At 45.3% G+C, this 17234-nt stretch overlaps 2 protein-coding genes across 3 annotated transcripts; one reads left to right on the top strand and one right to left on the bottom strand.

Annotated features, from left to right (window-relative positions):
* Positions 1–12608: 12608 nt before the first annotated feature.
* Positions 12609–15480, top strand: LOC123397799 (dihydrolipoyllysine-residue acetyltransferase component 4 of pyruvate dehydrogenase complex, chloroplastic). The gene is made up of 6 exons (XM_045092330.1): positions 12609–13690; positions 13808–13999; positions 14102–14189; positions 14266–14336; positions 14453–14536; positions 15152–15480. Exons 1-6 carry the CDS (start codon positions 12839–12841, stop codon positions 15254–15256), a joined length of 1392 nt encoding a protein of 463 aa, XP_044948265.1. The 5' UTR covers positions 12609–12838; the 3' UTR covers positions 15257–15480.
* Positions 15481–15548: 68 nt separating this feature from the next.
* Positions 15549–16547, bottom strand: LOC123397800 (heavy metal-associated isoprenylated plant protein 26). 2 transcript variants are annotated; one of them, XM_045092331.1, is made up of 3 exons: positions 16183–16547; positions 15992–16079; positions 15549–15921 (listed from the first exon to the last, which is right to left on the bottom strand). In XM_045092331.1, exons 1-3 carry the CDS (start codon positions 16192–16194, stop codon positions 15728–15730), a joined length of 294 nt encoding a protein of 97 aa, XP_044948266.1. In that variant the 5' UTR covers positions 16195–16547; the 3' UTR covers positions 15549–15727. The 2 variants fall into 2 exon arrangements, with proteins under 2 accessions (XP_044948266.1, XP_044948267.1); XM_045092332.1 differs by having other exon boundaries at positions 15992–16076; positions 16183–16527.
* Positions 16548–17234: the final 687 nt, after the last annotated feature.

Genomic DNA, 17234 nt, shown 5'->3' with positions numbered 1-17234 from the left:
GAAAGTAGTCCCAGAGGTGATAGGTACCCAAATAGGATACAAAAACCTCCATCTTCATGTGCATTGAGTAGAAAGAGAAGTCTTGATTCCTCTCAATTAGTTTTGAGACATGGATTTGGTAATATTAAGAGTTATGTTAGTAGGGTGTTGTGAATCTAGAAATACTTGTGTTGAAGTTAGTGATTCCCGTAGCATGCACGTATGGTGAACCGATATGTTAGGAAGTCGGAGCATAATTGATCTATTGATTGTCATCCTTTGTGTTGAGGTCGGGATCGCGAGATGGTTTACACCTACCAACCCTTCCCCTAGGAGTATGCGTTTAGCACTTTGTTTCGATTACTAATAAAAACATTCACAACAAGTATGTGAGTTCTTCATGACTAATGTGAGTCCATGGTACATATGCACTTTCACCTTCCACCATTGCTAGCCTCTCTAGTGCCGCGCAATTCTCGCCGGTACACAAACCCACCATATGCCTTCCTCAAAACAGCCACCATACCTACCTACTATGGCATTTTCATAGCCATTCCGAGATATATTGCCATGCAACTCCCACCGTTCCATCTCATGACTTGTGCCGTCACTCTCATATTGCCATTGCATGATCGTAAGATAGCTAGCGAGATGTTTCAACGTCATATTCCAAGCTAGATCATTGCACATCCCAGTACACTACCGGAGGCATTTCCTATAGAGTCATCATCGTTCTAAGCTTTGAGTTGTGAGTAAATAAAAGTGTGATGATCATCATTATTGGAGCATTGTCCCATGTGAGGAAAAAAAAGAGGCCAAAGAGCCCCAAAAAAAACAGGCCAAGAGCCCAAATAAAAAAAGAGAGAGAAAAAGAGAGAAGGGACAATGCTACTATCTTTTTCCACACTTGTGCTTCATAATAGCACCATGTTCTTCATGATTGAGAGCCTCTCGTTTCATCACCACCATAAGCTAGTGGGAATATTTATTATATAACTTGGCTTGTATATTCCAATGATGGGCTTCCTCAAAATTGCCCTAGGTCTTCGTGAGCAAGTAATTTGGATGCACACCCACTAGTTATCCTTTTGAGCTTTCACATACTTATAGCTCTAGTGCATCATTTGTATGGCAATCCCTACTCATTCACATTGATATCTATTAATGGGCATCTCCATAGCCCTTTGATACGCCGAGTCAATGTGACCATCTCCTCCCTTTTTGTCTCACAACCACCAGCACACTCTATTCCACCTATAGTGCTATATCCATGGCTCATGCTCATGTATTGCGTGATAGTTATAAAAAGTTTGAGAAAGTAAGAGTGCGAAAACAATTACTTGGCCAATACTGGGGTTGTGCATGATTTAAATTAGTTGCGTGAGGATGATGGAGCATAGCTAGACTATATGATTTTGTAGGGATAACTTTCTTTGGCCTTGCTATTTTGAAAGTTCATGATTACCTTGCTAGTTTGCTTGAAGTATTATTGTTTTCATGTCAATAGCAAACTATTGTTTTGAATCTTACGGATCTGAACATTCATGTCACATGAAAGAAGTTACAAAGAAAAACTATGCTAGGTAGCATTCCACATCAAAAATTCAGTCTTTATCACTTCCCTACTCGAGGACGAGCAGGAGTAAAGCTTGGGGATGCTTGATACGTCTCCAACGTATCTATAGTTTTTGATGGTTTCATGCTATTATCTTGTCAAACTTTGGACGTTTTGTATGCCTTCTATATATTTTTTGGGACTAACTTATTAACTCAGTGCCAAGTGCGAGTTCTTGTTTTTCCGTGTTTTTGACCCTTTTCAGAGGAGAATTTTAAACGGAGTCCAAACGGAATAAAATCCGCGGAATGATTTTTTCCATAACAGAAGACGCACGGGAAACTTGAGAACCAAGGCAGGGGACCTCCGAGGAGGTCACAAGCCCACCAGGCCTGGCCTAGGGGGGCCTACCAGGCTTGTGAGCTCCCCGTGGCTCCCCTACCCTAGGTCTTCCGCCTCTATATTCCCTAAAATCCCATAAAAAATCAGGAGATCATCGAAAGTACTTTTCCGCCGCCGCAAGCTTCTGTCTCCGCAAGATCCCATCTGGGGCATGTTCTCGTGCCCTGCCGGAGGGGGATCCGGATATGGAGGGCTTCTTCATCCACACCAAGACCTCTTCGATGATGCGTGAGTAGTTCACCATACACCTACGGGTCCATAGCTAGTAGCTAGATGGCTTCTTCTCTCTCTTCGATCTTCAATACAAAGTTATCCATGATCTTCATGGAGATCTATCCAATGTAATCTTCTTTTGCGGTGTGTTTGTCGAGACCTGATGTATTGTGGATTTATGATCAGATTATCTATGAATCTTATTTGAGTTTCTTGTGATCTCTCTTATGCATGATTTCATATCCTTGTAATTCTCTTCGAGTTGTGGGTTTTGTTTGGCCAACTAGATCTATGATTCTTGCAATGGGAGAACTGCTTGGTTTTGGGTTCATACTGTGTGATAACCTCACCCAGTGACAGAAGGGGTAGCGAGGCACGCATCGTGTTGTTGCCATCAAGGGTAAAAAGATGGGGTTTTCATCATTGGTTTGAGATTATCCCTCTACATCATGTCATCTTGCTTAAGGCGTTACTCTATTCGTCATGAACTCAATACACTAGATGCATGCTGGATAGCGGTCGATGTGTAGAGTAATAGTAGGAGATGCAGAAAGTATCGGTCTACTTGTCTCGGACGTGATGCCTATATGTATGATCATTGCCTTAGATATCGTCATGACTTTGTGCGGTTCTATCAATTGCTCGACAGTAATTTGTTTACCCACCGTGATATTTGCTATTTTGAGAGAAGCCTCTAGTGAACACTATGGCCCCCGGGTCTACTCCACACCATATTTTCAGCCTTACTCTTTTTCTTCGTTTCACTTTCCGCCTTCAGATCTTACTTTGCAATCAATCTTGAAGGGATTGACAACCCCTTTATAGCGTTGGGTGAAAGCTATTTGTGTTTGTGCAGGTACTCTGGACTTGACGAGATTCTCCTGCTGGATTGATACCTTTGTTCTCAACTGAGGGAAATACTTACTGCTCGTGTGCTGCATCACCCTTTCCTCTTCAAGGGAAAAACCAACGCAAGCAAGTCTCCGTCAACGTGTCAATTTTTGGCGCTGTTGTTTGAGAAGTAGCAAGCCTCCCCCAAGCTTGAGCGATGCTTTCTCTGTCACGAGGCCAAAAATTATAAATATAATTCCGATCACGATGTACTAGATGCATAGGATAAAACTTTTGATGAAATTCCAATTTCAACTGATTGTAGTTCCATGATCTAGTATCATGACATAGCCTATACCATGTCAACGCCTTATCCCTCAAAGATAAGGGAAAGACCTTCTTCTTGACCTCATCCTCGGGCAAACCTGCAAGCTTAAATAAACCACGAACTTCATCTACATAGATTAGATGCAAGTCTAGATGTGATGTTCCATCTCTTGTAAAAGGATTAGCCAGCAGTTTCTCAAGCATACCCGAAGGAAATTCAAAGAAAATATTTTCAGTAGGTGCAGCAGGTTGAGGAGCAACTATTTGTGCTTCCGTTCGAGGTGAAGATACCCCGAACAAGCCCCTCAAAGGATTAGTTTCCATAGTGACAAGTGACAATAAATTTCAGCACACTATATGAATGTTTCCTTACCAAGTTCCATGTACCAAAGGCGCTTCACTCCCCGGCAACGGCGCCAGAAAAGAGTCTTGATGACCCACAAGTATAGGGGATCTATCGTAGTCCTTTCGATAAGTAAGAGTGTCGAACCCAATGAGGAGTAGAAGGATCTAAAAAGTGGTTTTCACCAAGGTAAAATCTGCAAGCACTGAAATTAAAGGTATCAAGTAGTTGTGTGGTGAGATGATTCGTAGCAAGCAACAAGTAACATAAGTAACAACGGTGCAGCAAAGTGGCCCAATCCCTTTTGTAGCAAGGGACAAGCCTGGACAAACTCTTATAGGAGGAAAAACGCTCCCGAGGACACATGGGAATTTCTGTCAAGCTAGTTTTCATCATGTTCTTATGATTCGCGTTCGTTACTTTGATAGTTTGATATATGGGTGGACCGGCGCTTGGGTACTGCCCTTACTTGGACAAGCATCCCACTTATGATTAACCCCTCTCGCAAGCATCCGCAACTACGAAAGTAGAATTAAGACGAAGTCTAACCATAGCATTAAACTAGTGGATTCAAATTAGCCCCTTACAAAGCAACACATAAACTAGGGTTTAAGCTTTTGTCACTCTAGCAACCCATCATCTACTTACTACTTACCAATGCCTTCCTCTAGGCCCAAATATGGTGAAGTGTTATGTAGTCGACGTTCACATAACACCACTACAGGAAAAACAACATACAACACATCAAATATCGAACGAATACCAAATTCACATGACTACTTATAGCATGACTTATCCCATGTCCTCGGGAACAAAAGTAACTACTCACAAAGCATAATCATATTCATGACCATATAGGTAATGAGTAGCATCAAGGATCTGAACATAAACTCTTCCACCAAGTAATCCAACTAGCATCAACTACAAAGAGTAATTAACACTACTAGCAACCTTACAAGTACCAATCGGAGTCGCGAGACGAAGATTGGTTACAAGAGATGAACTAGGGTTTGGAGATGAGATGGTGCTGATGAAGATGTTGATGGTGACGAGTCCCCTCAGATGAAGGAGTGTTGGTGATGACGATGGCGATGATTTCCCCCTCCGGGAGGGAAGTTTCCCCGGCAGGATCATCCTGCCGGAGCTCTAGATTGGTTCTGCTCAAGTTGCGCCTCGTGGCGGCGGCAAATCTTCCGAAAAGCCTCCTCTTGATTTTTTCCAGACCGAAACCCTTCTTGTAGCAAAAGGTGGGTGGCCGCGCCTAGCAGGCTTGTGGCCCCCTGCTGGCACCCCTCCGGTACTTCTTCGGTCCAGTATTTTTTATAAATCCCAAAAAAATCCACGTTGATTTTCACGGCTTTTGGAGTTGCGCAGAATAGGCATCTCAATCTTGCTCCTTTTTCAGGCCAGAATTCCAGCTGTCGGCATTCTCCCTCTTCATGTAAACCTTGCAAAATAAGAGAGAAAAGGCATAAGTATTGTACCGTGAAGTGAAATAACAGCACAAAAAGCGATAAATATCAACATGAAAGCATGATGCAAAATGGATGTATCAGTCCTCAAGTCCCTCGATCCGCCCCGCGAACCGTCCCGCGATCCATCCCACGATCCGCTCCGATCTAGTGCCGAACGGACGACACCTCCGCGTTCAGCACACGTACAGCTCGACGATGATCTCGGCCTTCTTGATCCAGAAAGCAAGACAGAGAAGTAGATGAGTTCTCTGGCAGCGTGACGGCGCTCCGGTGGTGGTGAAGGATCTACTCCTGCAGGGCTCCGCCCGAGCTCCGCAGAAATACGATCTAGAGGAAAAACCGTGATGTTTTGTGGTCGGGCTGCTGTGGGAAAGTTGTCTCAAATCAGCCCTAGGCCATCACTATATATAGGAGGAGGGGTGGGGAGGCTTGCCTTGGGGTCCAAGACCCCAAGGGTCCACCAGCCAAGGAGGTGGAGGAGTCCACCTCCAATCCTAGTCCAACTAGGATTGGAAGGTGGAGTCCTTCCCTTCCTTCCCACCTCTTTTTTCTTTTCTTTTTTTCCTTTTGATTTCTTATCTCCTGCGCATAGGGCCTCTTGGGCTGTCCCACCAGCCCACTAAGGGCTGGTGTGGCACCCCTAAGGCCTATGGGCTTCCCCCGAGTGGTCTGCCCCCCACCCCCCGGTGAACATCCGGCACCCATTCGTCACTTCCGGTACATTCCCAGTAATGCCCGAAAACTTCCCGGTAATCAGATGAGGTCATCATATATATAAATCTTTGTCTACGGACCATTCCGGAAACCCTCGTGACGTCCGTGATCTCATCCGGGACTCCGAACAACATTCGGTAACCACACATATAACTCAGCTATACTAAAACATCGCCGAACCTTAAGTGTGCAGACCCTGCGGGTTCGAGAACTATGCAGACATGCCCCGAGGTACTCCTCGGTCAATATCCAATAGCGGGACCTGGATGCCCATATTGGATCCTACATATTCTCTGAATAACTTATCGGTTGAACCTGAGTGTCAAGGATTCACGCAATCCCGTATGTCATTCCCTTTGTCCTTCGGCATGTTACTTGCCCGAGATTCGATCGTCGGTATCCGCATACCTTTTTCAATCTCGTTACCGGCAAGTATCTTTTCTCGTTACGTAATACAAGATCACGTTACTTACACTTAGTCACATTGCTTGCAAGGCTTGTGTGTGATGTTGTATTACCGAGTGGGCCCCGAGATAACTCTCCGTCACACGGAGTGACAAATCCTAGTCTTGATCCATACTAACCCAATCGACACCTTCGGAGATACCTGTAGAGCACCTTTATAATCACCCAGTTACGTTGTGATGTTTGATACACACAAGGCATCCCTCCGGTGCCAATGGGTTATATGATCTCATGGTCATAGGAACAAATACTTGACACGCAGAAAATAATAGCAATAAAATGACACGATCAATATGCTACGTTCATAGTTTGGGTCTAGTCCATCACATGATTCTCCTAATGATGTGATCCAGTCATCAAGCAACAACACTTTGCACATAGTCAGAAAACCTTGACTATCCTTGATCAACTGGCTAGCCAACTAGAGGCTTGCTAGGGACATTCTTGTGTCTATTTATCCACACATGCATCTATGTTTTCATTCAATACAATCATAGCATGGATAATAAACGATTATCTTTAAACAGGAAATATAATAATAACTATTTATTATTGCCTCTAGGGCATATTTCCAACAAGACCGTCAAATCTCCTTTCCTTTCTTCCCAATGCACATCTGATCCATGCAGACAACAGGAAAGGCGTCGTCCAGCTTGCCAGCACCCTCGGGCGCCTCTACCCCCGTCATCCGCCTCCCGCGTTGCTGACTCGCCGTCCATCTCCGTCGTGGTTTCCATCCCCCTAATCCCCTCCCTCTCCACAACACCCCATTGTCGACGGGCTCGTAGCTCGTCCATGGCTTCTTGCAGCCTCTGCCCCGTAGTGGTTCCAGCTCTGCTCGACCCGTGGTTGCAGCATTGGGTGCACCGTCCCTCGCCGTCGACGCTCCCCGTAGCAAATCAACTCACCTCCCAGTCAGCATGGTCACCATGGTCACTGACATGCCTCCAACATATCTATATTTTTTATTTCATGCTATAATATTGTCATTCTAGGATACTTTTTGGATGTTTATTTAGCAATTAATACTATTTTTAAGCACTAACCTATTAACCCAGTGCCGAGTGCCAGTTGTTGTTTTTTTTGAATGTTTTTGGTTTTTCAGGTTTATAATGTCAAACGAAGTCCAATTGTCGTGAAACTTTTTGACAATTTTTCTGAACTAAAAGAAGACATGAAAGCTTCGGGAGGAGACCAGAGGCTGCAGGAGAGAGGCAACACACAACAAGATGCGCCCGGGGGGTGGTCGCGCCCTGATGTGTGCTGGCCCCTCCTAGCGTCTCCCGACGTCCCTCTCTGGCCTATAAATTCCTAAAAATCCCCCAAAGCCCTAGGGAGCCTTTGGAAACACCTTTTTCCGCCGATGCAAGTCTCTGTTCTGTCGTGTGCATTTGGAGCCCTATTCGAGTGCCCTGTCGGAGGGGGGATCGGTCATGGAGTGCCTCTACATCAACCTTGTTGTTCCCATGTTGATGTGTGAGTAGTTTACCAGACACCTATGGGTCTGTAGTTAGTACCTAGATGGCTATGTCTCTCTCTCCTGATCTTCAATACAGTGATCATGGCATCTTCGCTTTGATCTATATGATGTAATTCTTGTGTGCGGTGTGTTAGTTAGGATCCGATAAATTGTGGATTTATGTTCAAAATATTCATGATAAAAGATTTGAGTCTTCTCTGAATTCTAGATTTGATTCTTATTTGCATGATTATTGCAGATTCGTAAATCTCTCCGATCTATTGATTTGGTTTGGCCAACTAAATTAATCTTTCTTTGGTGGGAGGTGTGCATTGTAGTGGGTTCAACCTGGTAGTGCTCTATATCTGAGTGACATAGTAGGGGACAAGACACATCTTTGTATTGTTTCCACTAAGGATAAAACGATGGGGTTAATTCATATTAATCGAGTTCTCTTTGTTTACATCATGTCATTGTTCTCCAAGCATTACTCCATTTTATACTTTATACTCTAGATGCATGTTGGATAGCAGTTGATGGATGGAGTGATAGTAATAGGTGCAGGCAGGAGTCAACCTATTTTCTTATGGGCGTGATGCCTATATACACATGACCATTGTTGTGGATATCCCATAACTATGTGCTTTTTTGTCAATTGCCCAACAATAATTTATTTACCCACTGTATGCTTACTACATGAGAGATGCCAATAGGGGGGAATTGTGGCCACGGGGTTTATTCGCTTAAATATTTACAAACGCCACAATTATCTTGCTCTATTTATTCACTTTTTATTTATATTGAAATTATCAACTATCATCTACACACTTCATTTGCTTGCAAATAACGAGTCAAAAGGGATTGACAACCCTCTAGCCCGCGTTAGGTGCAAGTGTTTGTATCTTTGAGTGCAGACGCTGAAGACGGGGGTTGCGTGTTACTCCTATTGGTTTGATAACCTTGGTTCTCACCGAGGGAAATACTTATCTATACCGAGCTGCATCACCCGTTCTTCTTCATAGAAAACCCAACGCATATCACAAGTATCAGGAAGGATTTCTAGCGTTGTTGCCCGGGAGTATCATCAACCTACTATCAAGTACCTTCGCAAAAATTATCATTCACTTGTTCTTCTTTATATTTGTTGTTATATTTTGCTGGCTGCATAAAAATCAAAAATACAAAAATATTTACTTTTGCTAGTCACTGGTTTATTTTTTTGCTTGTTTTACTTGCTAGTTTACTTGTTCTGCTTGTTACTTTGCTTGCTCGATCACCATGTCTCAAGATACTACTAAGTTGTGTGACTTCTCAAATACTAATAACAATGATTTTATTAGTACTCTTATACCACCCGCCACTAGTGCAGAGTCTTATGATGTAAATGTTGCTTTGTTGAATCCAGTGATGAAAGAACAATTTTTGGGAAGTCCTAATGAGGATATCGCTGCTCATCTTAATACCTTTGTTGAACTATGTGATATGCAAAATAAAAAGGACATCGATAATGATGTGGTGAAATTAAAATTATTTCCTTTTTGCTTATGAGATAAAGGTAAATCTTGGTTCTCATCTTTACCACGCAAGCTAAGTATTGGAACATGGGATAAGTGTAAAGACACTTTTATTACCAAGTATTTTCCTCCTGCTAATATCATCTCCCTTAGAAATCAAATTATGAATTTTAAACAACATGATCAATAACATGTTGCATATGCTTGGGAGAGGATGAAACCGATGATTAGAAATTGCCATACTCATGGTTTAAACTTGTGGATGATTATCCAAAATTTCTATGTTGGACTAAGCTTTGTGTCTAGGAATCTTCTAGATTCTGCTGCACGTGGTAACTTCATGGAGGTGACACTAGGAGATGCCACCAAACTCCTGGACACCATCATGATAAACTACTCTCAATGGCATACCGAAAGAGTTCCAACTCGTAAGAAGGTAAATTCTATTGAGGAAATCGCTGCTTTGAGTGAAAAAGTTGATGCTCTTATGAATATGGTTCCTAGTAAAAATGCTCATGTTGAAACTAATGGCATTCCTAGTGAGTTCAGGTTGAGGGCGTGTGATGGTTAACCCCTACCAACCTCCTCCCTAGGGGCATGCGAGTAGTAATTTTCTTCAAGAGAGATGATAAGGATTTTCAATAAGCATATGAGTTCTTTATGACTAATGTGAATCCATGGATGTATGCACACTCACCTTTCCGTATTTGGTAGCCTCTTCGGTATCGTTCATTGCCCATTCTCACCTCGAGGATCGGCGCAACCTTCGCCGGTGCATCCAAACCCCACGACATGACACACTCTGTTGCACATAAGCCACCTTATATCTTCCTTCAAACAACCACCATATCTACCTATCATGGCATTTTCATAGCCATTTCGAGATATATTGCCATGCAACTTCCACCGTTACATCACATGACTGGTGTGTTCATCATCATATTGCTTTGCATGATCATGTAGCTGACATAGTATTCGTGGCACAACCACCGTTCATCATTATTTACATGTTATGCTATATCATTGCACGTCCTCGTACACTTTGAGAGGTATTCATGGGAGCATTTAAGACAACTATTGCAAATGGCACCATCAAATCTAGATATATCTCGATATGATAAAGACAACGATAACATTTGTCATTACCATGTCATTACTACTATGTGGCCATAGGGTCGATGCATTCTCTGCTTTGTCACCCCTATTTAAGACGAAAAGCCATGACAAACCATATACAAGTTTTTGGATGACATAGAGAGTTCGACAAGATCACAAGACACATGTATTGTAATCATTCTGTTCATATGAGTCATCCACCAGGAGTAGAGTGTAGAACAGGGGTCCTTAACATGGGGGAAACCTCCACCATGTGAAATCACGTACCCGAGTCATCCACGCGCCCTTTGCCCGCACAAAATCAGCAAATCATAGGTATTGTCGTGAAATCCCCATGACAAGCTTCATCAAAAGGCATATTTTATTATTTACATTTGAATGTATTTAATCTAACCTTTTAAAGGGCTCAGAACATATTTTTTGTGAACAAGATTTATGGTAGGAACTCGTATAATCACATTATATGGAAAATGATCCAGACTAGGCGGCCGATCACACCCTCCCGCTGGTCGCTCGCGTGTTCGTCATGCTTCCGCACGGGACACCCACCCCTATGTCCTCTCGTTATCTTATACCCGCCAGGATCTCGCTTGCCCACACATTCCTCTTCTTTCTCCCGAGAAATGTCGCACTCTCCTAATCTCTATGTCACCTTCATGTGTCATTGCCGCCCAAATCTCCTCGACACTCCTCCCTACCCTCAAACAACAAGCTCACATGTGATGCCGCTCACTACTTACACTGCCACACAACTTCCGCGAGAGGGCTATGGCCTACGAGCTCACGACCCAGCGTGGAAATTGCAAGCGAGCTCACGCGCGCGCGACAACGAGGGGCGCTACGAGCTCACATGATGAATGACACAAGTACACCGACAAGGTGCAACAAGCGGCGAGTGGGGGTGATGCAACAACATCTACTATGAAGGCGAGTTACGACGAAGGGGACCATGTGCTAGTGCCACATGCCGGTACCCACAACTGCTGATGTTGCGACCCATTCGGTTGAGAAGCTATGACCACTAGTCAAAGATGTTTCGATGGACCAAGCAATCGTCAACAACAGGAACTACAACCGCGACAATGATGCTGCAATCGTCAACTATGGGTGCTACGGTCGATGATGGTGTAGGTTGCAAGCATATTGACTCATGTCGCGGCCGGACACACTGCCAGGAAGATGGTAGTGCTGCAAATGACGTCGCTCGATGATGACAAGTGGGTGGGGTGGCCTCGCCGAAGATGCGAGGGAAGGGAAACACGCTCTACGCTGACGCGAAAGGAGCAGGTGTTACGATTTACTTTCCACGAGTTAATAATAGCCGGTCGCTCTTAGAGCAAGTACAATAGGATGACGTAGGCGGGCTGTAAAACTTAAAATAATATATTTATGATGAGTTGGAAGAGAGAGAAGAGGAGAGAGAAGAGAAGCGGGCTACAAACTAACAGCCGGCTGTAACACGTGCTCCTAGACACTTTGTGAGAGAGGATGGTGGGCCTACTATCAATAAAGTATCACTTATTTACATCTACCTATTGTACTTGTGGGCTATAAGCTTGGCTATAGATGACGTGTCAACATCATATAGCCAGCAGCTCGCTGTACTATTAACCATGCTCTTAAGGCAATTAGATCGGTTGATCGACGCATAAGAGCATGGTTAATAATACAACCAACAATCGGCTATAAGGAGTTGCCATGTCATATAGAGTCAATCTAATAGCCGGCATATACAATAGTAAATTTTAGATGTGTACTATTTTAGTAGTAGTTGACCCACCTTACAATCTCACAAAGTGTCTTGGGTCTCGTGTTGCAGCTGGCTACTCACGAAGAGCCCGTTTCTCTTCTCTCTTCTCCCCTCTCTCCTCCAACTAAGGAAGAATATAATATTTTAATCCTTATAACCTGCTTATGTCACCTTATTATACTTGCTCTAACACTCTTCTATTTAGTGTAGAAACCGATGGCCTTAAGCGAAAACCTAGATGATCCTTTTTCTTTTCTTTTCTTTTAGCCGTGGAAGATCCATCGCACAATTAGCCTAGCAAAGTTCTATCTGCCACGGTCCCCGTCTGGACCGGGAGATCATGATCTGACGGCACCAGGAGAGCCCACGTATTGCGGAAAGGCCTGCCACTTGTCGCGGTCCTGACCGGGAGATCACGATCGGACGGCAATTAGATAGCCCACGTATTTCGGAACTAACTGGCACAGTCGCACCGTCTGGTTGGTTGGCGGTTGCCTTCACCGAATGACAACACCTCCTCCCCCCTCACGCCACCGCCGCCGCCGCCGCGCTCGCTCGCCGGATTCCGCCGCATTTTTTCCCGGCCCGAGCCCTCCTCGCCCCGTCCCACAGCGTCGCTGCTGCGGCAAGCTCCTCCTCATTCCAAAATTTGCCACGACGAGCTGACATCGGTGAGTGACTCCCACCCGCGGGCCATGGCGTCGCTGGCTTCTCTCTCCATCTACACCGTGCCGCGGCGCGCAGGCCGTGCGGATTCCGTTCAGACCCCTCGCCGGCGGCGTATGGCGGTGGTGCGGGCGAAGGTGCGCGAGATCTTCATGCCTGCGCTGAGCTCGACGATGACGGAGGGCAGGATCGTCTCCTGGACGACCGCCGAGGGAGACCGCGTCTCCAAGGGCGACCCCGTGGTGGTCGTCGAGTCCGACAAGGCCGACATGGATGTGGAGACCTTCCACGACGGCATCATCGCCGCCGTCCTCGTCCCGGCCGGTGGGACCGCCCCCGTCGGCGCCCCCATCGCCCTCCTCGCCGAGTCCGAGGAGGATGTCGCCCTCGCGCAGGCGCGTGCCCAGTCCCTATCCAAGGCCCAGGGCGAAGAGACCCCTCCTCCCCATGCTGCCGCCACGGCTCCACCTACCATCGCTCCTGCTCCGGCACCAGTGACCGCGCCCACGAATGGCATCGCTACGCCTCATGCCAAGAAGCTCGCGAAGCAGCACGGAGTGGACATCTCCAATGTTGTCGGCACCGGGCCAAACGGCCGCATCACGGCGGCTGACGTTGAGGCAGCCGCTGGCATCCAGCCAAAGCCAAAGGCCGCTCCACCTCCACCCCCTGCGGCTCCCCCTGCGCCCCCGGCTGGCACACCATCAGTAGGTGCAGTCAGACAACCGGCAGTGCTTCCTCCGGTGCCCGGTGCGACTGTGGTGCCATTCACATCGATGCAATCGGCGGTGAGCAGGAACATGGTGGAGAGCTTGTCAGTGCCAACGTTCCGAGTTGGGTATGCCATCAAGACCGATAAGCTCGATGCACTCTATGAGAAGGTATCGTTGCGATGAATCTTGGACAAAATATTGAATTGCATAGCTGGATTCTTGAGATAGTGCTCAGGTTTTCATGTGTGTAGTGACAGTTTGATTAAACGAAAATGGATTGTGCAGGTTAAGTTGAAAGGGGTTACAAAAACATTGTTGCTGGTGAAAGCAGCAGGCATGGCACTCGCTCAGCACCCAGTTGTGAATGCCAGCTGCAGGGATGGAAAGAGCTTCAGTTACAACAATAGTATCAACGTCGCGGTGGCGGTTGCCATTGAGGGTGGCCTTCTTACGCCCGTGTTGGAGGATGTAGATAAGGTATATGCTTATTGCAGTATCTGTCTTTTCTACTAAGAAACGCAACATTTAGCATGTCAGTACGTCAACTAAAAACCTCAAAAATGAAAATTATCATGGCAGTTGGATATATATCTGCTCGCGCAAAAATGGAGAGCCCTGCTCAAGAAGACACGTATGAAGCAGCTCCAACCAAATGAATACAACTCAGGTAGGGAACATGTGTCAAGTTTTGACATTTAGTTTTCACTGGAACTGTGCTTACATGTAGATATGCTGATGTATAGGGACATTTTCGCTGTCCAATCTTGGTATGTTTGGGGTGGATAGATTTGATGCAATCCTTCCACCTGGTCAGGTGAGTTATTTTCCTGACCTCTGCTCAGTGAGTATGAAATGCAAATAGAATTGCATCTGTGCAACATAAGAAGAACTAACAATTAAGAACCACTGTATGTAAATTGCTTGATGCAGGGGGCTATCATGGCTGTTGGAGCATCCAGACCTACTGTTATTGCTGACAAGGATGGTTTCTTCAGTATCAAGAACGAAATGCTGGTTAGTTTGCTTTTTGGTGTGTAATTTGTATATATCAAAGCTGACTGTTTAGTAATATATCTGTACACATTCAACAGATATTAATGCGTGTGAACCCCTAGCACATGTTGCGGAAGTATATTATCATATATAATTTGTGTAGGCCCTTCTGAGGCTATAATCATATAATTTGCAAGCATGATACGCATGCAATAAGAGGTCCGTAGTGATGTAGACTAATTTCAGGTGCATGCTACAGCTAAGTATGGTTGCAGGACGTTCTTTTTACCTGAGCTAGTTTCTCAAACAATTTGGTTAAGTTTGGTTTGGTTCTATAACTGCAAGCGTGTTTTAGTTTGTTACATCACTATTTTAATTTTAGTATGATATCATATCACTAAATATGATTTGTGGCAGTTATCAATAGATATTGTTTGTCTCCTGATTCTTTCCAGACTGTACATTCTAAGTGCTAACCTTCAAATGATGTGTTTATGCTGAATTTCTCTTATGATTGTATACCATGCAGTCGTTAGATCTTTAATCCTTAAGTTGCAACAGCGCACTTTTGGAAGTAACACAACTCCATTGAAGTGCAGCTCATGATCCTAATTAAGTTGCTCATATCCTTTTCAGGTCAATGTCACTGCTGATCACAGGATTATCTATGGCGCTGACTTGGCAGCATTTCTGCAAACATTTGCAAAGATTGTCGAGGACCCTGAGAGCTTAACACTGTAAAAGAGAAGTTCCTCGGAAGCGTGTCCGTGATTTATCTGGTTCCAATTGGAACATGATACGAATAATGTTATGGAGAATTCGCGAAGGTGTTAAAAATGTAGAATAGCCACAGATAATTCTGTATACTCTTCTTCTTTGGATGTAGATACCCTGATTCATCAAACCATGAATAAATCTACACTCTTTGGGGTGTTAATAATAATTCAAAAGATCTTTTACATTCAGAATATTGTCAACCTAACAAAAAAAGATTGTTTGTAGCTTGGATGATGCTAGTTAGCAAAAGTCAAGGTTAAGCTGGTGAAATAACCAAGTGGTGAAGTTCACTCAAACAAGTCACGAGGAGTACAGATCAAAATGATGATTTATAAGCTCGCACACAAGAAGGGGGTAAATCCTGTGAAAAGTTTCAGGTACAGAAGCCAACGGGAGCAGCCTCCGAGTGCCGGCACGGGCCATACAAGGTGGGCTTCAGGGCATCTGCCCCCCGCCGCCGCCGCCGCCCTGCTCGTCGCCGGCCCCTGGCCCTGCGGCCTCCCTGAGCTCCAGTATCTCGACGCGCCGGTTGGTCCGCTTCCTGATCTTGATGGCCACGTCCTGCGGGCTGAAGGCGCCCCAGACGCTCACCCGGCCGTGCTTCCGGTCGATCAGGTGGCTCTCCAGCTCTGCTAATTTCGGTTCAGGTAACACGGAGAAAGACACACAGCAACGTTGAAAGAGAGCGTGCGTACGTACCTTGCATCTGGAGCAGCGCCCTCCTGATCTTCTGGTAGCACCCGTTGCAGTCTATGCTCATCCTCAGGGTCATGCAGTAGAACTGCTGCTGAGCACAGGAGACACAGAGTAAGATTAAGAGAGAGACACCGCATCAGTGCTTGCTGCTGCCGCTGCCCTCCCAGGCTGCACAAGCTGCTCATGTGACATACCCTGTAGTCCATGAAGACGACGAGGTCGCTCTTCCTCGGCGGCGGGGGCGACTGACCGGAGAAAGCTTCGGGTTCTGGAGGGCGAAAGCTGCGAGGAAAGCAAGGAACCTTGGGTGCAGAAAGTGGGGGAATTAGAGCTGCTTAAGAGCCTCCTTTTATGGCCACCGGTTTCTTGGTTCGCTCGTGGGCTCGACGTGTGCTGTCGGAATCCGATTCTGCTTCCCGGATTGTTCCTTTGCTATCTGTTCTTCGGATCTTTATAAGTTGCCGGTAGGACCTGCAAACATGCTCTGGATATCTATTTTATAATTTTGGAGAGGCAAAAAGATCTGCATACGAGATACTAACCTACCTGTAGGCTTGTGGATATATATTCCTTCAGGCTCTAGCTTGTACTTGACAGTTCGCCGTTACGCCTCAGACCCATATGCAGGGAAAGTAACTTACCAGTGTTTGTTTAAAAAAGAGATGAAAAACTGGAGAAACCATGGCCAAAAAACGAAGATCACGGGTAGATTTGTCAGAGAGAACAACCTAGATTATCTCGTAAAATCTGTGTGAACATATTCGAACTTTTCTAGTTTTCCATAGCATCAATCTTGACTCTGCAAGTCTTGTGTGCGCTTAGCATCTAGAGCTCATCTTTACAAATGGAAGCGAGAATCATCATGCGCTGATGATGGTGGAAAGTTGCAGGCCACCAGACTATGCAGCCGGCGAGTTTGACCCTGCCAGTTTCACCAGGAGATCATACAGTGAGAAAAGCAGCGATCCAGTGAAGTGACACCAGAATCTGGTGCCCGGACAGTGAGAACTGCTCACAACCTGAAGCATGCTTGGGCAGGATCAGATTCCTGGGCCAGTTTGGGGGGCTGAACCACCAAGCCAACAACCTGCCTGGCCTTCTCCTTTGACTGCATGATGATACACCGCTTGGTGTATTCCAGGAAGAAAGAAAAAACAAAAACAAATTTGGAGTTGAAAAAAACAAAAACAAATTTGGAGTTGAAAAACAACAGGAATCTCTGACAAAGTAGACAGACACCAAACAT

This window comes from Hordeum vulgare, chromosome 5H, assembly GCF_904849725.1.
Source record: "Hordeum vulgare subsp. vulgare chromosome 5H, MorexV3_pseudomolecules_assembly, whole genome shotgun sequence".
NCBI classification, from domain to species: domain Eukaryota; kingdom Viridiplantae; phylum Streptophyta; class Magnoliopsida; order Poales; family Poaceae; genus Hordeum; species Hordeum vulgare.
Note: the sequence above shows the minus strand (reverse complement) of the source record. Positions and strands in the feature narration are given on the sequence as shown.

Coding starts and splice junctions, on each gene's coding strand:
- LOC123397799 (XM_045092330.1), top strand. CDS start 12,839: ATGGCGTCGCTGGCTTCTCTCTCCATCTACACCGTGCCGCGGCGCGCA. Junction 14,000..14,101: donor TGTTGGAGGATGTAGATAAG/GTATATGCTTAT, acceptor TTATCATGGCAG/TTGGATATATATCTGCTCGC. Junction 14,537..15,151: donor GTATCAAGAACGAAATGCTG/GTTAGTTTGCTT, acceptor TATCCTTTTCAG/GTCAATGTCACTGCTGATCA.
- LOC123397800 (XM_045092331.1), bottom strand. Junction 15,922..15,991: donor GGCGCTGCTCCAGATGCAAG/GTACGTACGCAC, acceptor CGAAATTAGCAG/AGCTGGAGAGCCACCTGATC.